The 20,601-nt window shown below is 42.4% G+C and overlaps 1 protein-coding gene across 3 annotated transcripts; it reads right to left on the bottom strand.

Annotated features, from left to right (window-relative positions):
* Window positions 1-284: 284 nt before the first annotated feature.
* cox7a2l (cytochrome c oxidase subunit 7A2 like) lies at window positions 285-16,097 on the bottom strand. 3 transcript variants are annotated; one of them, XM_085980743.1, is made up of 5 exons: window positions 15,916-16,097; window positions 10,607-10,650; window positions 9,805-9,895; window positions 7,552-7,686; window positions 285-1,411 (listed from the first exon to the last, which is right to left on the bottom strand). In XM_085980743.1, the coding sequence occupies exons 1-5, from the start codon at window positions 15,985-15,987 to the stop codon at window positions 1,268-1,270; spliced, it is 486 nt and encodes a 161-aa protein (XP_085836869.1). In that variant the 5' UTR covers window positions 15,988-16,097; the 3' UTR covers window positions 285-1,267. The 3 variants fall into 3 exon arrangements, with proteins under 3 accessions (XP_085836869.1, XP_085836871.1, XP_085836870.1); XM_085980745.1 differs by lacking the exon at window positions 10,607-10,650 and having other exon boundaries at window positions 15,916-16,003; XM_085980744.1 differs by lacking the exons at window positions 9,805-9,895; window positions 10,607-10,650 and having other exon boundaries at window positions 15,916-16,091.
* Between the last annotated feature and the right edge of the window lie 4,504 nt (window positions 16,098-20,601).

The raw sequence follows: 20,601 nt of genomic DNA, 5'->3' as shown, positions 1-20,601 counted from the left end.
GCGAAGAGGGTGTGTTTGTGCACTGTTTGAGGCATGGTTAAAAGGTAAGGAATGTGGTGCACCGCTAGGAATTTCCTGCGAATTGTGTTTTTTTAATTTCAAACTTAAATAGTTTGCTTTAGATCTTATGAATTTTTTTTGGAGGGCAGAATGAAAGTTATTTTGATCTCCATTTTGTTCAGCAGGTAAGTTCCAAAAGTTTGAATGAAATGTGAAACCAATCAGCATAACTCTATATACTTCTGTCTTAACTGAAAGTTTAACTTGAGCGAAAATTGCAAAGATTGTATTTTTTTTGTTGCATTTAGACATTAGCCATATTTATTGCCTGTAAATGAAAAGTAAATCACATCTTTGGCAAACACATTATTTACACAAAAATTCAGCTACATAAAACACTAAAGATGCACAGTTAACACTCTGGCCAGGCCAAGCAGAGAACTTGCAGGAAAATATTTCTTTGCCACAAATTTTATTGCAGTGTTATTTTTTGAAACTGATCAAAAATATTGTAGCATTCATTGATCCCCACAAACAAGATGGAAAAGAGAAAAGGGTATGCTGTGTTTACACTGACATTTAGGTAAGTGTAACCTTGCTAGCAGCAGTCATTTTATACATTGAAACATCACAGGTTTTAAGACCAACATTATTTCTTTTTTAAAAAGATCATGTAACTATCTGCACGATTATCATCAAAACAGCAAATTAATCTGCACAATAGGTTATATGTAAATGACCTGAGGAAAAGCAATGCCAAAAATCACTGCTACAGTTTTATTTTAGCAGCACAGACATACTTGTGATTGCACAAAAATGTACACAAGATCTCATGGTAATGACAGTGAATGTGAGCGTTCTTCTTGGGTATGGGAAACACACAGGTCCTTATGGTCTTTCAGGCAAGTGAATGGACTTCCATATTCCACCATCTGTGGCAGTGTTTTATTCATTCTGCTCACTTTTAAATACATTTTCTTGAACACTTTACATGATTCAATATGTCAATTTCTAATTAACCTGATCATTATTTTTATTTTCACCATGGTTAGGCAGGATCCTGGGCTCTGGAATCCTCCGCAACAGTCACAGAATAAAACTGATTGACTGCAACGCATTTCAATCTCACAGGTACAAATATTAGAGAAGCTGGTGAACCAGGAAGGAAGCCTAGAAAGCAGCAAGTTGGTTAGAACTGTACAAAGGGTTGTATGCCAGTCCTGGTGTTGAGGATTTTAGAAGTACCAGTCACATCAACAGATTCTGTTCAATTCTGTTTTTTGGGCTGGGCTGCCAGAAAGAGTGCTACCAAGCAGTAAATGGTCCCTCCGATTGTCAATGCCATTGTAGTCCTGTATAGAAGTCGATCGGGAACGCCTCGCTTTAGATGTACAGGCAAACCATCTGACTTCTGCAGAGTAAAGATGATAAAGGCTTTAAATTAACAGAAAACCCAACAGTACATAAATTAGCAGAACAATCACACTCATACAGAAATTGTTTTTTCCCCCCAGAGTTACCACTACCAAACGATGGGCTCAATGTATCAGTGACAATTCCACCAACTTTTATAGTTAAACACCCATGGGAATATTGCATTCCAGATAATAAATGGAGGGGGGGGGGGGGGGGGGGAAGGAAAACACACAAAATGTTAATATTCTGATACGACTTTCAAATAAGCATTTTAGATGATTTAATCAGTAAAATATTTAAAAACAGATGAACTGAGTTTCTGGGTTATGACTGAAGTGCACAGTTAGAAGACAAGTAAAGATAGTCAATCGCTGTCTGCTGTTGCCTCAGTAATTAAAGCTATCATTGAAACAGTTTGTTGCCAGTGAATGTACAATTGCTTCTCTTTGCCATACAGCTGCTCCATTTATTGGTTTAAGTGTACCTATAAAATTGTGCTATTTGAGCGATGAATGGTGGTCTTTATATACCACTTCCTAGCTACTATGTTACACACTTTGTCGCATGTTCATTTAATTCCTCCACTGCCCTCTGCTGTAGCGTTCCAATTTCAAAATTTGCAAATGACACCAAATTGGGGGGTGTAGTTAATATAGAGGAGGACTGCAACAAAATACATAGAGTCAGAGTTATAAAACACAGAAAGAGGCCCTTCGGCCCATCGTGTCCACGCCGGCCATCAAGCCCTGTCTATTCTAATCCCATTTTCCAGCACTTGGTCCGTAGCCTTGTATGCTATGGCGTTTCAAGTGCTCATCTAAATGCTTCTTGAATGTTGAGAGGGTTCCTGCCTCTACCACCCTTTCAGGCAATGAGTTCCAGATTCCAACCACACTCTGGGTGAAAAGGTTTTTCCCCAAATCCCCTCTAAACCTCCTGCCCCTTATCTTGAAACTCTGCCCCCTGGTTATTGACCCCTCTACTAAGGGGAAAAATTCCTTTCTATCTACCCTATCTATGCCCCTCATAATTTTGTACACCTCAATCAGGTGCCCCCTCAGCCTTCTCTGCTCTAAGGAAAACAACCCCAGCCTGTCCAGTCTCTCTTCATAGCTGAAGTGCTCCAGCCCAGGTAACATCCTGGTGAATCTCCTCTGCACCCTCTCCAATGCAATTACATCCTTCCTATAGTGTGGCGACCAGAACTGCACACAGTATTCCAGCTGTGGCTTAACTAGCGTTTTGTACAGCTCCATCATAACCTCCCTTGGCTAATGAAGGCAAGTATCCCATATGCCTTTTTAACCACCTTATCTACCTGTCCTGCTGCCTTCAGGGATCTATGTACATGCACACCAAGGTCCCTCAGATCCTCTCTCCTTCATAGGGTCCTTCCATTCATTGTGTATTCCCTTGCCTTGTTAGTCCTCCCAAAATGCATCACCTCACACTTTTCAGGGTTAAATTCCATTTGCCACCGTTCTGCCCATCTGACCAGCCCATTTATATCGTCCTGTAGCCTGAGGCTTCCCTCCTCGCTATTTACCACTCCACCAATTTTTGTGTCATTTGCGAACTTACTGATCATACCTCCTACATTCATATCTAAATCATTAATGTACACTACAAACAGCAAAGGACCCAGCACCGATCCCTGTGGTACACCACTGGACACAGGCTTCCAGTCACAAAAACAACCTTCGACCATCACCCTCTGCCTCCTGCCACTAAGCCAATTTTGGATCCAATGTGCCAAATTGCCCTGGATCCCATGGGCTCTTACCTTCTTGACCAGTCTCCCATGCAGGACTTTGTCAAAAGCCTTATTGAAGTCCATGTAGACTACATCAACTGCACTACCCTCATCCACGCACCTAGTCATGCCCTCGAAAAATTCAATCAAATTGGTTAGACATGATCTCCCCCTGACAAAGCCATGCTGACTATCCTTGCCTCTCCAAGTGGAGACTAATTCTGTCCCTCAGAATTTTTTCCAATAATTTCCCTACCACTGATGTTAGGCTCACTGGCCTGTAATTCCCTGGTTTATCCCTACTACCCTTCTTGAATAATGGTACTACATTAGCTGTCCTCCAGTCCTCTGGCACCTCCCCTGTGGCCAGAGAGGTTCTGAAAATTTGTGTCAGAGCCCCTGCAATCTCCTCCCTTGCCTCACACAGCAGCCTGGGATATATCTCGTCTGGGCCTGGAGATTTATCCACTTTTAAGCCGTTAAAACCACTAGTACCTCCTCCCTCTCAATGCTAATTTGTTCAAGTATATCACAATCCCCTTGCCTGATTTCTATGCCTACATCGTCCTTCTCCATAGTGAACACAGATGCAAAATATTCATTTAAAACCTCACCTACATCTTCCGGCTCTACAGAAAGATTGCCACTTTGGTCCTAATGGGCCCTACTCTTTCCCTTACATGAAGACAATAATAAACCTGCAGAATAGGTGTGTAATTGGCAAATGAACTTCAATATAGATAAATGTGAGGTGGTACATTTTTTTTTTAAGGAAGAATAAGGAGGCCATAGACTCCTTGCAAAATAACTGTCTAAATCAGGTAGAGGAATCTGGGGTTAGAGATACAGTTTAAAATCATGAAGGGTTTAGACAGAGTAAATAAAGAGAAACTGTTTCCAATGGCAGACGGGTCGATAACCAGAGGGCACAGATTGAAGGCGACTGGCAAAAGAACCAGAGGCGACATGAGAAAAAACTTTTTTTTGCAACGACTGGTTAGGATTTGGAATGCCTGATTGGGTGGTGGATATAGATTCAATAGCAGCCTTCAAAAGGGAATTGGATAAATATTTGAAGGAGAAAAAATTGTAGGGATATGGGGAAAGAGCGGGGGAGTGGGACTAACTGGATTGCTCTTCGAAAGAGTCGGCACAGACTCGATGGGCCGAATGGCCTCCTTCTGTGCTGTACTATGCTATGACTCTATACACAAATCACTAAAAGTAGTGACGCAGGTTAATAAGGCCACAACAAAAGCAAACAAAGCACTGGGGTTCATTTCTAGAGTGACAGAATTAAAAAGCAGAGAAGTTATGTTAAACTTGTATAGATCCTCGGTTAGACCATGGAGTACTGTGAACAGTGCTGGTCTCCAAATTATAAAAAAGGATATAGAAGCACTGAAGGTGGTGAAAAAAAGATTTACTAGAATGATACCAGAACTGAGAGGTTATGCCCATCAGGAAAGATTGAACAGGCTGGGACTCTTCTCTCGAAAAGACGACTGAGCGGTGACCCAATAGAGGTCTTTAAGATTGTGAAAGGGTTTGATAGGGTAGACATAGAGAAGTTTCCACTTGCAGGGGAGACCAGAACTAGAGGCCATAAATATATAATAGTCACTAATCAATCCAATAGGGAATTCAGGAAAAACTTCTTTACCCAGAGAGTGATTCGAATGTAGAACTCGCTACCACAAGGAGTAGTTTAGGCGACTAGCATAGATGCATTTAAGAGGAAGCTGGATAAACACATGAGGGAGAAAGGAATAGAGGGATATGTTCATGGGGTTAAACGAAGAAGTGTGGGAGGCGGCTCGTGTAGAGCATAAACACAGGCATGGACCAATTAGGCCGAATGGCCTGTTTCTGTGTTGTAGAGGCTATGTAAGACTGGTGCTGCTCATTTCCCAGTCTGCTCCCAATTGCCACCCTCTTTTACAATCATTACCTGACATTTCCAACAGTGTCAAAACAAATTTACTCAGCAGTTGATAAGAGTGCTTTGATTGAAATCAGTACTGTGTGAAACTAGTTTCACTGGGAGCACTTACAGCAACAGCTACTAAAATAAAAACAGAAAATGCTGGAAACACTCCTTCCAGGTGAAAGAGTGATTTACTTGTACTTCTTTCAATTTAGTATACTGTATTTATTGCTCACGATGCAGTCTCTACACTGGGGAGACCAAACGCAGATGGGGTGATCACTTTGCGGAACACCTCCGTTTAGTCCACAAGTGTGACCCTGAGCTTCCAGTCGTCTGTCATTTTAATTCTCTGGCCCCGATCCCATTCTGACTGTGGCCTCCTACACTGCTCCACTGAAGCGCAATGTAAGCTCAAGGAACAGCACCTCATTTTTCCTGTTAGGCACTTTACAGCCTTCCTGACAACATCGAGTTCAACAATTTCAGATCATAACCACTGCCCCCATTTTTTTGGACAGCAGCTGTTAGTAATGATTCTGCTGCTGCCATTTACACCTCCTGCAGACCCATCTTTTGTTTCTTTACTTGTCCTATTACCATCCCCTTTTGCCTTGCACCATCATCCCTTTTGCCATTTAATTTCTTCTGCCTGCCACCCTATCACAGACCTTCCCTTTTGTTCTTTCCTCTCCTCCCCCCTTTCCCTGCCCCTGCACGTGTTTAAGATCTGTTACATCTCTAACTTTTTCCAGTTCTGATGAAAGGTCATCGACCTGAAACATTAACTCCGTTTCTCTCTCCACAGATGCTGCCCGACAAGCTGAGTATTTCCAGCATTTTCTGTTTATATTTCAGATTTCCAGCATCCGCAGTATTTTGCTTTTGAACTACTAAAATAAGCCTGGGCTCAAACTGTAAAAAAATATATTTAACAAGGCAAGAAGCCAGTACTTTGCAATGGAGTGTGCCTGCTGACTGAAAAGGGTTAGTTATTGGGACATTTCCATTTCTCGACAGAAAAATAAAATACCAGCATCGAGGGGTTTTAGAATCTCAACGTTTCAATATAGGTTACAGCTAAAACCTGCAATGTAATTTAGAAGAGAACTCCCACACTCCCAGGAGATCTCTTTTAGTTCTGTACACACCCAAATTCAATTTACTGCCAATTATTTTGTCTCCTGAAATTCCTCCAGTCAATCTTCAACATTCACAATTCCCTCTGTTCGCTTGGAGTGGGACTTGAACCCACAACCTTCTGACTTAGAGGCAAGATGTTCCCACTGAGCTAACGCTGACACCCATGGTTTACAACTACAAAGTATATTGGAGCAAAAAAACTCCGCAAAGGTTTCTTTTAAAATTAGGAAACAGCTGACCCTGGTGGGACCAAACAGCAGTGACTGCTTTGTCACAAAACTATAGCTTCTTAGTCAGCTCTGTCATTTATGTGAAGTGCAATTCCAAATAGGAGTAGTTCAAAAGGAAGGACATTACATAGCCATCAACACATCAGCCACTTTTCACAGGTTTCTGAGTTTAGAGAAGGAAACGCAAGATTTAGAGGGTTATTTCAGCATAATCACCATCTACCTATAGTTTAAAAGGATTTCATCTATGGAGCATTTCAGAGTACCACATGCAGCAGCTGTTCTTGAGGACAGTCATTATAATTGTTAAGTGTTGAAAAAGAAATGTGAGAATAAAACACTGCAAAATGCCACAAGTTCATTGAAAAAGCTGCTCTATGATTAAGAATGCGCAACTTCTATAAAACAAACTCAAAATGAATTGAGACAATACTGCATATCAAGTTAAATGGAAAGTGTTGAAAGATGCATTATGTACGTTGTCGAGATGGCATTCAGCATGATGTAGCCGAGTGATCTTTGATGTCTTATTCCCTGGTCTGTATTGAGTAATAAAAACAGTTTATATTAAACTTTGTCCAGCATTCAATCAGAGCAAATGCGAGTCAGGGGCGAGATAGATGCCTGGAATGCAGTGGAGCCCTATTACAATTAAAGACCCGACACAGTCCAGGGGCATTCCATCAGTCTAGCCCAAGCTCAAATCCAAAAGGTAGAGGTTGAAGATTTGTACTGTAACCAGAAACTACCTCTTAAGTTTCATTTCAAGCGGAAAAGCATTTCAGCACATTTGTTACACAATACAAAAGGATTCTTACAGCAAGAGAGCACAATTTGTTTAATTTCTTTCAGAGCAATAAGTGGACATCTGCAGTAACTGCCCCACCACACAACTACTACTGCTCGAATTTCATGAGCATGCAATATAAAGTATTCGCCACACTATCATGACTCCATTGTAAAAATCAGCCCATATCTAAGATTGTTCCTTTTTCCATTTACAAAATATTTGAATTCCTTAAAAGATGCAATTAGATTGTCCTTATCCACAGTGAAAAATCTTTCAAACTTTGGAGCCATACCTGAAAAAGTCTCTGCAAATCAGGCACCTTATTCTGTCCTAGAAACTGGACTCCTTCTCCCGATTCAGATACGTTTTTCATTGGAGTGGCAAAAGTCATAGTGGGAGATTCTGAGGAAACTAGAGGCTTCAACCCCTGTATATATGATTAAACACACAACCGTTCAATGGAAGACGTGACTACAGGTTAGATTTATTGTACAATTTAAAGAAAAACACAACCTGATCTATTAAGGCACAGCTGTCCAAGATTTTGTCTTCATGGGCTGCATAGGTGCATATCATGGAGTCTTGTGGGGAAGGGAGTGCAGATAAAGTTTCAATCTATGTTCCCATTAATTTACATTAATTTCAAGTTGATGATACTAACAGAACTTGAAGTTCTGATTTAGAGTTTATCTGCCAACAGGGCCAATAATAGCCCTATCCAAACCTCCACGCCCAACAAATTAGTAGTAACGGCACAAATAGGATCGGGTGGCTTAGGATCAGAGGGCTAGATTGCTCTAGGGCAGTGTTGCCCAATAGAAATTACTGACTAGCCACACATGGCTATTGAGACACCATTTTAGCAGCATGCACTAATTTTAGTAATTTTAGTTACACTCAAAAAACACTGCAGGTAAATGTATTTCACATGTATCTTTACTTAACAAATATCAACCACCATTCAGCAACAAAGTGAAGCTCGCACAACAATCAAAAGGCACTTAGTTTTTCGTCATGCCATTTTACCAACAAACGCACAAAAAAAGGTTGCATATGCCAATACGAGTATCGAGATCGCATGACCAATGATGGTGTCTATTACTCATTCTTTATTCACTAATCAGAAATGCAATCGGACACATCTGGAATCGCAATTATGGCTAAATGTATTGATGACACTGCCCTAGGGCCATAAACTGGGCATCCCTTCCTTAATGGACTTTATTAACCAATGTTTTTGCCTTAAATAAAGTTCTACATATAATAAAATGATACACTGGCTGAGCATATAGATATCATCTTGGGATGAAAACTTCTATTTGCTCGCTAGCTATGGGACAGCTACATTCCCTTAGTTTAAAATAAATCAAAAATTTACAAGTAACAGTTACTTTATCTTTATCTCTGTTACCTTGATACCGGAACAGGAGCAGGTCCAATTGCTCATTAAGCCAATTCCGCTTTTTTTTGTTAACTATGGCAGTTCTTTCTTTTTAATCCCAATTTCTTCCTTTCCCCCCACCCCCCATATCCCTTAATATTCTTATTCCCCAAGTAATTATCCATCTCTCTTTTAAACACTTCAATCAACTTTGCATCAATAGTCTTTTGGAGCAATACATTCCAGGGTGTCTCAAACTTTGAGAGACTAATTTTTTCTAGATTTACTTTTAACCAGCTTAGTTCCTATTCCAAAATCATCACCCCTTGTTCTAGATTCCCCAACTAAAAAAAGAATCAACTCCTATCTCCGCTGTCAAAAAAATCTATTAGAACAGCTTCACAGAACTATGCTGGCTCTCCCGAATCATCTCACACGTTTCTAAATTGGGATTTAAAAATTTGGATAAGTGATCGTTTTAGCAGAAGAAATGAGTCATTTATACCATTGCATAACAAACTATGGAGCATTCCAACTTTAAAAGGAATATTACAAACTAAATTTTCAAATTTAATTGAAGAGACTCAATAGTGAATTAAAGGAGTCTTCAAAGTCCTTTGTACAATTTGTGTTTTTTGTAAAAAAAAAAATGGAGTTTGAAGTTTAGTTAAACATTACTTATGTGTGTAAACTGATGTACTGTGATGTACCTCCTCCACTCATATTTAATACAGTGCTTCATTGTCAAAAGTGAGGTTGTGACATACAACGCATGTAGATGACATCTACAGCCGGATTCATCATTAAAGCTTCCTCAAATGATTCCCTCAAAAATGCCCAGATTCTGACGGAAGGTCATCGACCTGAAACATTAACTCGGTTTCTCTCAAGACAGACTTAAATGTTGGGGTCCACTATAGCCTCAATGCACGGTGCATCTTAAACATCATTTTCTTGTCGTAGAACAGTCACATGGGGGATTTTACAGGCCCCTTTGTGTCAGTAAGTTCTTCCTAAATTTACAAGTGCAGCCCAAAAGACAGTTGCAACTTTAAACAGAGTGCCAAATGTGATCACTTTTTTAAAAAAAAGGTACACCAAACTATTCACAAGTTATTATATACGCTCCTGAAAAATAAAAGCTGAATATCAATGCATCTTTACCATCTCATTAAATGCATCTCTTGGTGCCCAGAGTAACATAGACAGCAGCCTGAAGTGGCAACCAATTCTGTCTTTTTGCCTGACACACTGCCTAGAGGTGGAAAGAGGATGCAGACAGGAGTAACTATCAAAAAATACAAAGATTCTGCTGCACATGAATTTTACACTGCATTTCGAACTCAAGCATGTTGAAATGAACAGCTGTACTTTTACAGTACATCAAAACTGTTCAACATACAGCAAGGTGATCATTCCCCAACAGTAAATATTCTAATTTGTACTAGCAAACTCCAACTAAATTTTCTGGTTTCCAACAAATACATACTGGACATCATGTTGAGTTACAAAAACTTTGCACACAAACCAAGGGAGACCCAAGTTACACAGGGAATCAAAAATCATAGAAATTACAACAGATTGAAGCCATTTGTCCCATCGCTCCTGTGTTAATGTTTCAACTGGAGCAACCCACTCTAATCAATGTCGTTTTTAAAAAAATTATTTTTAAAACTCGCATCCAATGATAAATAAAAGCTGACAAAGTGCATAACTATCAGTAATAATTGCTACAACAGTAATGATGGGCCTGAAACGAAGACTACAAAACCAATAGATGGCAAGATTCCTTACCAACAAACTCCAACAGTCCACAACACAAGAACCAGAGTCACTCAGTGCCTCCTCTCACAGGCATGTACATGCAGATTAGTTAGAAACACGGCTAAAAGCTTGCAGAAGACACTATCTATGCAGGCGAGTACAGCGGAGTGTACATAGAAATGCATTCACTGGTCTTACATACCACTTCAATTTACACTGCCACGTTGCCAAATGTCCGCATCTTATCTATCGGATGAATGTTAAGATCAGATAGACACCCTTTGAACAAAACTTTGCACAAGTACAAAGATACAGAAACATTGTAGCAAAACACGAGTGTCAAACAAGGGCAGCATATTGGAACGTTGATCCCTCTCATTTCACCGAGTTCCCAATCTCGTGTCCAGCTGTGGGGAGGCACGTCACCTCCTCCCAGAAAGCAAAAAATTGGTTCAGACAGTTGAAGCTATCTTAAGAGTGGACCAGAAAGATCACAAGGAATCCACTCAAGTTTCCATGATTTGATCTGAAATTCACTCATTTTGATTAAACAACTTAACCTATTTTTGATCTAGCTCACTCTTTAAAAAAAATGGTTCACAATCTGTCTCAATTATATTGTCCATAAATCTCTGTCAGCTGCTATTGGCAGCTCTGTACCCGAGTGGGAGAAAGGCGAGAGAAACACAAGGCAAAGAAATTAAAACATAACACAACATTCAAGCTGAGGGGCTCATCCTTAAGCTTAATAGGTAAATGTATTATCTCATTAAACAGAGCTAGCTGACTCCCAAGGGTGATACAGTTGGCTCGAGAACCCTTGTCTTAAAGAACGATAAATCTGACAGGATTCCTGTTCCTGATCCTATCCAGCCACCTCCTAAGTGCAACTGTGGACATCAGGCGAGGACAGGATCAGGGTGGTCTCACCGACAACTGTCCCCAGTGTCAAACAGCCAGCCACTCTTTCTAGGCTCACACACAAGGCCAACCACAGTTAGGACCTTCGAGTGAAAGAAAAAAAAACTTCCATTTGTATACAACCTTTCACATGCTCAGGATGTCCCAAAGCACTTCACTGCCAATTAAGGACTTTTGAAGTGTAGTCACTGTTGTAATGTAGGAAATGTGGCAGCCAGTTTGCGTGCAGCAAAGGCCCACAAACAAGGAGGAGATAAATGAACAAGGCAATCTGCTTGAGTGATGCTGGTTGCAGGATAAATTTTACAAGGATCAGGAGAATTCCCCTGTGCTTCTTCAAATAGTGCCATGGGATCTTTTCACCCGAGGGGGCAGACGGGTCCTCGGTTTAAGAACATAGGAAATAGGAGCAGGAGTAGGCCACATGGCCCCTTGAGCCTGCTCCGCCATTCAATAAGGTCATGGTTGATCTTCGACCTCAACTCCACTTTCCTGCCCGATCTCCATATCCCTCGATTCCCCTAGAGTCCAAATTGCTATCTAACTCAGCCTTGAATATACTCAAAGACTCAGCATTCACAGCCCTCTGGGGCAGAGAATTCCAAAGAGTCACAACCCTCTGAGTGAAGAAATTCCTCCTCATCTTGGTCTTAAATGGCTTACCCCTTATCCTGAGACTATACCCTCTTGTTCTAGACACTCCAGCCAGGGGAAACAACCTCTCAGCATCTACCCTGTCAATCCCCTTCAGAATCTTGTATGTTTCAATGAGATCACCTCTCATTCTTCTAAACTCCAGAGAGTATAGACCCATTCTACACAATCTCTCATCATAGGACAGCCCTCTCATCCCAGGAATCAATCTAGTGAACCTTCGTTGCACCGCCTCTAAGGCAAGTATATCCTTCCTTAGATAAGGAGACCAAAACTGTGCACAGTACTCCGGGTGCGGTCTCACCAAGGCTCTGTACAATTGTAGCAAGACTTCCTTACTCTTATAGTCCAACCCCCTTGCATAAAGGCCAACATGCCATTTGCCTTCCTTATTGCTTGCTGTACCTGCATGGTGGCTTTCTGTGTTTCTTGCACGAGGACATCCAAATCTCTCTGAACACCAACATTTGAAAGTTTCTCACCATTTAAAAAATATTTTGTTTTTCTATTCTTCCGACCAAAGTGAATAACCTCACATTTCCCTACATTATACTCCATCTGCCACATTACTGCCCACTCACTTAGTCTATCTATATCCCTTTGCAGACTCGTGTTCTCCTCACAGCTTACTGTCCCACCTAGCTTTGTATCGTCAGTAAACTTGGATACATTACACTCAGTCCCTTCATCTAGGTCATTAATATAGATTGTAAATAGCTGAGGCCCCAACACTGATCCTTGCGGTACCCAACTAGTTACAGCCTGCCAACCTGAAAAAGATCCGTTTATCCCAACTCTCTGTTTTCTGTCTGTTAACCAATCCTCTATCCATGCTACTATATTACCCCAACCCCATAAGCTCTAATCTTATGTAATAACCTTTTTATGTGGCACCTTATTGAATGCCTTTTGGAACTCCAAATATACTACATCCACTGGTTCCCCTTTATCTAACCTGCTAGTTACATCCTCAACTGTGGGAGTACCTTCACCACGGACTGCAGCGGTTCAAGGCAGCAGCTCACCACCACCTTCTCAAAGGCAATTGGGGATGGGCAATAAATGCTGGCCTTGCCAGCGACGCCCAAATCCCATAAAAACTAAAAAAAAATGTTTTAACTCTAATGAATTTGTCAAACACAATTTTCCTTTCATAAAACCATGTTGACACTGCCTAATCATGTTATGAGGTTCAGAAACCAGCAAAAGATGACCAAAAATTGATAAAAAGGGAAAAAAAAGAGAAAACTAGCAAGAAATATAAAAGCAGATTGTAAGAGTGTCTACAAGTATGCAAAAAGGAAAAGAGTAGCAAAAGTAAATGTTGGCTCCTTAGAGGCCGAGACAGGAGAAATTATTATGGGGAATAAGGAAATGGCAGAAACGTGCCCTGATACCACTTCCTTAACAATGGATTCCAGCATTTTCCCCGACGACTGATGTCAGGCTAACTGGCCTGTAGTTCCCTGTTTTCTCCCTCCCTCCTTTCTTGAATAGTGGTGTTACATTTGCCACCTTCCAATCCACTAGGACTGTTCTAGAATCTAGGGAATTTTGGAAGATCAAAACAAATGCATCCACTATCTCTTCAGCCACCTCTTTTACAACATTAGGATGTAGGCCATCAGGTCCAGGGGATTTGTTGGCTTTAAGTCCTATTAGTTTCTCTAGTACTTTTTCTCTACTTATATTAACTACGTTAAGTTCCTCACCCTCATTAGACCCTTGGTTCTCCACCATTTTTGGTATGCTATTTGTGTCTTCTACTGTGAAGACAGATACAAAATATTTCTTTAACGTTTCTGTCATTTCCTTATTCCCCATAATAATTTCTCCTGTCTCAGCCTCTAAGGAACCAACATTTACTTTTGCTACTCTCTTCCTTTTTACATACTTGTAGAAGCTCTTACAATCTGCTTTTATATTTTTTGCTAGTTTTCTTTCATATTCTATTTTTTCCCTTATCATCAATTTTTTGGTCATCCTTTGCTGGTTTCTGAAACTCTCCAAATTCTCAGGCTTACTATTATTCTTTGCAACATTATAAGCTTCTTCTTTCAATCTAATGCTATCCTTAACTTCTTCAGTTAGCCACGGTTGGATCACTTTTCCTGTAGAGTTTTTGTTTTTCAATGGAGTATTTTTGTTGAGAATTATGAAATATTTCTTTAAATGCTGACCACTGCTTATCTACCGCCATACCTTTTAATCTATTTTTCCAATCTACCTTGGTCAACTCGCCCCTCATACCTATGTAATTGGTTTTATTTAAGTTTAAGACTCTAGTTTCGGACTTAGACAAGTCACTCTCAAACTTAATGTGAAATTCTATCATATTATGATCACTCTGCCCCAGAGGATCCTTTACTATGACACTGCTAATTAACCCTGTCTCATTACACAATACAAGATCTAAAATAGCCTGTTCCCTGGTTTATTCCATGACGTATTGTTCTAGGAAACAGTCCCAAATGCATTCCATGAACTCATCCTCCAGACTACCTTTGCCAATTTGATTTGTCCAGTCTACATGAAGATTAAAGTCCCCCACGATTATTGTATTACCTTTGCTGCAAGCTCCTACTATTTCTTGATTAATATTCTATCCAACAATATAGTTACTGTTAGGGGGCATATATACCACTCCCACCAGTGTTTTCTGCCCCTTGTTATTCCTTATCTCCACCCATACTGATTCTACTTCCTGATCTTCCAAGCCAAGATCCTTTCTCTCTACTGTCCTCGTCATCCTTTATCAGGGCTACTCCTCCTCCTTTTCCATTCTGCCTGTCTTTTCGAAATGTCAAATACCCTGGAATATTTAGTTCCCAACCTTGGCCGCCTTGCAACCACATAGAAACATAGAAAAATAGGAGCAGGAGTAGGCCATTCAAGCCTGCTCCACCATTCAATACCATCATGGCTGATCCTCTATCTCAATACCATATTCCAGCTCTCTCCCAATAGCCCTTGATGCCTCTTTTGTCTAGAAATCTATCGATCTCCTTCTTAAATATATTCAGTGACTTGGCCTCCACAGCCTTCTGTGGTAGAGAATTCCACCGGTTCACCACACTCGGAGTGAAGAGATTTCTCATCTCAGTCCTAAATGTCCTACCCCGTATGCTGAGACTGTGACCCCCGACCCCCCCCCACCCCCCAAGCCAGTGGAAACATCCTCCCTGCATCCAGTCTGTCTAGCCCTATCAGAATTTTATACTTTTCAATGAGATCCCCTCTCATTCTTCTAAACTCTAGTGAATACAGACCCAATCTCTCAACAGTCCTGACACATCTCTGTAATGGCTATTAGATCAAACCCATTTATCTCTATTTGTGCCATTAGTTCATCTATCTTGTTACAAATGCATCTTACATTCAGATAAAGAGCCTTTAATTTAAATCTTTTACCACTATTCCCTGCTTTGACCTTATTATCTGCTGCACTGCTACTGTTAAACTCTTAACCCTTCCTGTTACACTGCTTATTTTTACCCAAATCGCTACGCTGCTCTATTGTCTTGACCTTTCTCTTTAGATTTCTAAATTTCCCCTCACCTGACCCCTGGGATGGTACCTCCGACAGTGCAGCGCTCCCTCAGTACTGCACTGGAGTGCCAGCCTAGATTGTATGCTCGAGTCTCTAGAGTGGGTCTTGAACCCACAACCTTCTGACTCAGAGGCAAGAGGGTTACCCACTGAGCCACTGGCTGACATCAAGGCTGGCGAGGGCAAGTCAGGGTGACCGTGGTCAGGAGCGAGTCCCCACATTGGCGCCCCTGGTTCACTGAGTCTCTTGTCCCCTTCCCAATGACTCTGTCCCCAGTGAACCGGCTCAATGACAGCGGCTCCCCTGAGGCAAGGTCAAGCCTTGCACCTCGCCCCCCGGCTTTTACAGAGTCGCACATTGGTTGCAGCCTCTCCCTCGTCTCTTACCTGCGGACAGTAAGCCGCAGGCCCGGCCCCGCCGCTCAGTCTCTGGGTGAATCCGTTGAACTTGTAAAACATGATCTCCGGCTCCCGCTCGGTCTCTGGGTAACACTGAGGCAGAAAGGACCAGCGCTGGGTCCTTCCCCACCCTGAGAACCTCGCACCGACGTCAGCTAAGGTATCTCCGAGACGCCTGTATGCTTGTGCTTTAAATAGTTAATAGAAAGAGGGTTTCTTCAGCAATTTTTTTTTTGTAATTGAATATGACTTCTCAAGGTGATGAATTTGTCGCGTTTATCCACTCGGGCATTGTGTTGAATGCCCTAAAGGTGAAGCAGAGGTGATGACAAGGTGAGTGGATAATGGGCAGGAGGATAAGCTGCTGCTTATCAGGTGAAGTCACTCCAAGGATGGGATGTGCACTTTGTTTGCCTTACACTTATCTTTCAGTGTGGGTCTTATTATAGGTTTCCAGTCTGTGAATGTTTTTTAATCCATGAAAGCTCACTATTAAAGAGAACTCTAATACATTTCAAATGATGGAAATCTGAAATATAAACAGAAAATGCTGGAAATACTAAGGAGGTCAGGCAGCGCTTGTGGAGAAAGAAACAGAGTTAACATTTCAGGTCGATGACCTTTCGTTAGAACTACAAAAAATTAGAGATGTAACAGATTTTTAAGCAAGTGCAGAGGCAGGGAAAGGGGGAGGGGAAGTTAGAACAAAAGGGAAGGTAGAGGAGATTAAATGACAAAAGGTATGCTAGTACAAAGCAAAAGGGGATGGTAATGGGACAAGTAAAGAAACAAAAGATGGGTCTAGAAGAGATATAAATGGTGTTGCGTCGGTGTACAATAAGACACAGACTGCAGGAGAACGGTACAACAGGTGTTTACTCAACGTGGCTCACACTGAACTGATCTGTACACATTACTACTCAGTGCTATATACAGGTGTGGTCACTGCTGGTACTGCAGTATACATGAGCTGTAAAACATAGTTCCTCCCTTAAAGGTATATACATTACAATTCCTCCCCTTTTAGATTAACAGTACCATAACACTCATTTAACAATTAAATATCAAACTAATTACAATTAACACTTTTAACATCCAACATTAGCTGAAAATAGTCTATTTATATATTCAGTCTTTGGGGAGGCTTCCTGATCCTTTCTGGATAGCGCCTTTCCCGAGTGTCTTGCTCTTGGTGCGGAGGCTATTCTGGCCCCTGTCGTCGGTTGGTTCATCAGCTTCCGATGCTACTGTTTCTGGGGTAGATGCAACCTGTACGTCGGGTTCATCACCAGGTACGTATGGGCGAGGCATGGGGTTGACTTGTTCCTGTGACTCTAGGATCTGGTCAGCATGGCGTCTCACGATGCTCTCCCCAACGTCCACTGTGTACATTAGTGGGCCCTGCCGTGTGCATATCGTTCCTGGCTGCCATTTTTCTGTTCGGTAGTCGCGGGCCAAGACTGGTTGCCCTACATTGAAGCTCCTTGTTGGCTTCTCATGGATGTGCTGGAATTGCTTACTCTCAACATCTCTTCGTACGTTTGGTCTGAGCAAATCCAGGCGAGATCTTAACCTTCGGTTAAAGAACATCATGGCTGGGGCCTGGTTGGTGACTGCATGTGTCGCATTCCGGTAGGCGAACAGGAAATTGTCCACCTTGTGCTGCAGCGGAAAGTTGTCATTGTACATAGCCTTTATTGCCTTCTTAAAGGTTTGTACGAACCTCTCAGCCAATCCATTTGTGGCTGGATGATACGGGGCGGATGTGTAATGCCTTACCCCATTCTTTTTCAAGAACCTCCGGAACTCTTCGGACATAAACTGTGGTCCGTTGTCGGAGCAAATCTGTTCTGGCAAGCCATTCCTGGCAAAAATGGTCCGTAGGACTGCAATAGTTTTCTCCGTGGTGGTGGAGGACATTTTGATGACCTCAGGCCATTTCGAGTGCGCATCCACGGCTATTAAAGACATTGAGTCCATGAATGGACCAGCAAAATCAATATGCACCCATTGCCATGGAGATGAGGGCCACTCCCATGGGTGTAGAGGGGCCTGTGGTGGTACATTTTGGACTTTCTGGCATCCTGAGCAGCTCTTGGTCAGGTCCTTGATTTGTTTTTTGATTCCCGGCCACCACACATAAGCCCTGGCTAGGCATTTCATTTTTACCCCTCCCAGATGACCCTCATGAAGCTCATTGAGCACTCTAGCCCTTAACTTGGGTGGAATTACCACTCGGGATCCACACATCAAGGTCCCCCAGCACACTGACAGTTGTTCCCTCCTTGTCGAGAATGCTGGCAACAGTGAGTCGCCATGTGCTGGCCATCCCTTCACCGTCAAATCATATACCCGAGACAGTGTCGGGTCATTTCGGGTTTCCTTTTCGATACAAGCGTTAGTTACCGGTAGGTATTCAACTGTAGTCGAATGGAATATTTCGACAGGATCCACTGCTGGTGCTTCCTCCGCAGTAGGCAGTGGCAGGCGTGATAGCCCATCAGCATTTCCATGCTGTTTCGTGCCCTTATATTCAATCTCATAGTGGTGCGCCCCTAGAAAAAGTGACCATCTTTGTAGTCGTTGCGCAGTCATCACCAGAACGCCCTTCTTCGGATTAAAAATGGAGACAAGAGGCTGGTGATCAGTCAGCAAGGTGAATTTCTGCCCGTGCGGATAGTGATTGAACTTTTTCACTCCCCACACTAGGCTGAGGGCCTTCCTGTCAATCTGGGTGTAGTTACGCTCGACTGAGGTTAGTGATCATGACGCAAAGGCTATTGGCCTCTCTGAGCCGTCAGAGAATTTGTACAACAGCACCGCTCCAATGCCGTAGGGTGATGCATCACATGCCAACCAAATTGGTAATGCTGGGTTGTAATGGGCCAATACCTCTTTCGATGTGATTAGTGTTTTGCTCTTCTGGAAAGCTCGTCTACATTCGTCACTCCACTTCTATGGCACCCCAGTTTGCAGTAGGGTGTTCAGTGGGTGTAGCATTGTAGACAAATTTGGCAAGAACTTATGGTAGTAGTTTACCAGCCCGAGGAACGACCTCAGTTGTGACACATTTTCCGGTGCTGGAGCCTTGACTACTGCCTCAATCTTCTCTGGGGACTTATGTAACCCCTCTTTATCGATAACGTGGCCACAATACGAGATCTGTTTTCTAAAAAACTCGCATTTGGGGCGGTTAGCTCGGAGCCCATATTCCTGCAATCTAGTGAGCACCTGTTCCAGGTTGGCAAGGTGATCACTGTCATTTTCGCCCGTGACCAGGATGTCGTCCAAATAACACTGGGTCCCTGGGATCCCTTGCAGGACTTGTTCCATTGCCCTCTGCCAAATAGCCGGAGCTGATGCTACCCCGAATACCAGCCGGTTGTATTGGTAGAGACCTTTATGGGTGTTGATTGTGAGGTATTTTTTTGATGCTTCTTCTACCTCCATTTGCAGATACGCCTGGGCCAGATCAATCTTAGTGAAGTGTTTCCCTCCAGATAGCGAGGCGAAAATATCTTCAATCCGCGGAAGTGGATATTGTACGGTGTGAAGGACCGGGTTCACTGTTACCTTAAAGTCCCCACAGATGCGAACCTTCCTTGGTTCCCCAGGCGTGCTGCTCAATGACTTTTTCATCACAGGGACGATGGGTGTAGCCCACTCGCTCCAGTCTACCTTGGACAGTACACCTGAACGTTCCAGACTCTCCAGCTCTGATTCGACGGCTGGGCGGATCGCATCTGGCCTTAAAAAATTTTGGGCTTGCGTTTTCTTCAATTTTAATCATCGCTGTCATGCCTTTTAGTGTTCCGAGTCCTTGCTGGAACACTTCTTTCGCGTCAGTTAGGATCTTTGACAGTCGCCCAGGTGTGACGTCGTCATCCTTTTTGTCAGCCACAGTCAGTGCCTGTATGGAATGCCAATCCAGTTGTATTTTCCGGATCCATTCACGTCCCAGTAATGGTGGTCCTCCATCTTGCAATACATACAGGTCTAGTTTTGGTGTTTCCTTACCGTTATATATAACAGTCACCCTTATTTTTCCTTTGGGGTAGACTTTTTGCCCCGTGTACGTCTTCAAAATAATTTTTGTGTCTCTCAAGGGTATGTGTGAGAATAGCCGCTCGTAGTCCCGTCGGTTTATGACTGTTAGGGCTGATCCTGTGTCCAATTCCATCTTTACCTGGACCCCTGCTATCTTGAGAGTGATCCAAATGGTTCGGTGATCCTCCGTTGTGATCACATTATGTAGTTTCAGACAACTCAGTTCCCTGCTTTCGGAGTCGTTATCACTCTTTTGTTCGTCTGAACTATTCTCCGTCATCTTATGTACCTTCTTGTACTTTCCTTTGGTAAGTTTCTTATTGCTGGTTTTCTTTCCTGACCTGCAGACTCGTGCTATGTGTCCTACTTTTCCGCACTGTCTGCACACTTTGTCTTTGAACCAGCAATCATTCTGGTCGTGTGTTGTTCTGCCGCAGCGATAGCACTTCTCTGTTCCATATGACATTTCGTTTGTGCCATATTCTTGCGGTCTCTGTTGTATCTCTGCAGCGCCCCGTGCTGCTGCTTCATATGATACCGCAATGCTGAAAGCCTTTTCCAGCGTAAGGTCCTTTTCAGATAAAAGCCGTTTCTGGGTTCCTTCACTTTGAAGCCCACACACAAACT

Source organism: Somniosus microcephalus, chromosome 3, assembly GCF_052327205.1.
Source record: "Somniosus microcephalus isolate GS21.2 chromosome 3, FLI_Smic_1.0, whole genome shotgun sequence".
Taxonomy (NCBI): domain Eukaryota; kingdom Metazoa; phylum Chordata; class Chondrichthyes; order Squaliformes; family Somniosidae; genus Somniosus; species Somniosus microcephalus.
The sequence above is the reverse complement of the archived record's forward strand: the minus strand, read 5'-3'. Positions and strand labels throughout refer to the sequence as shown.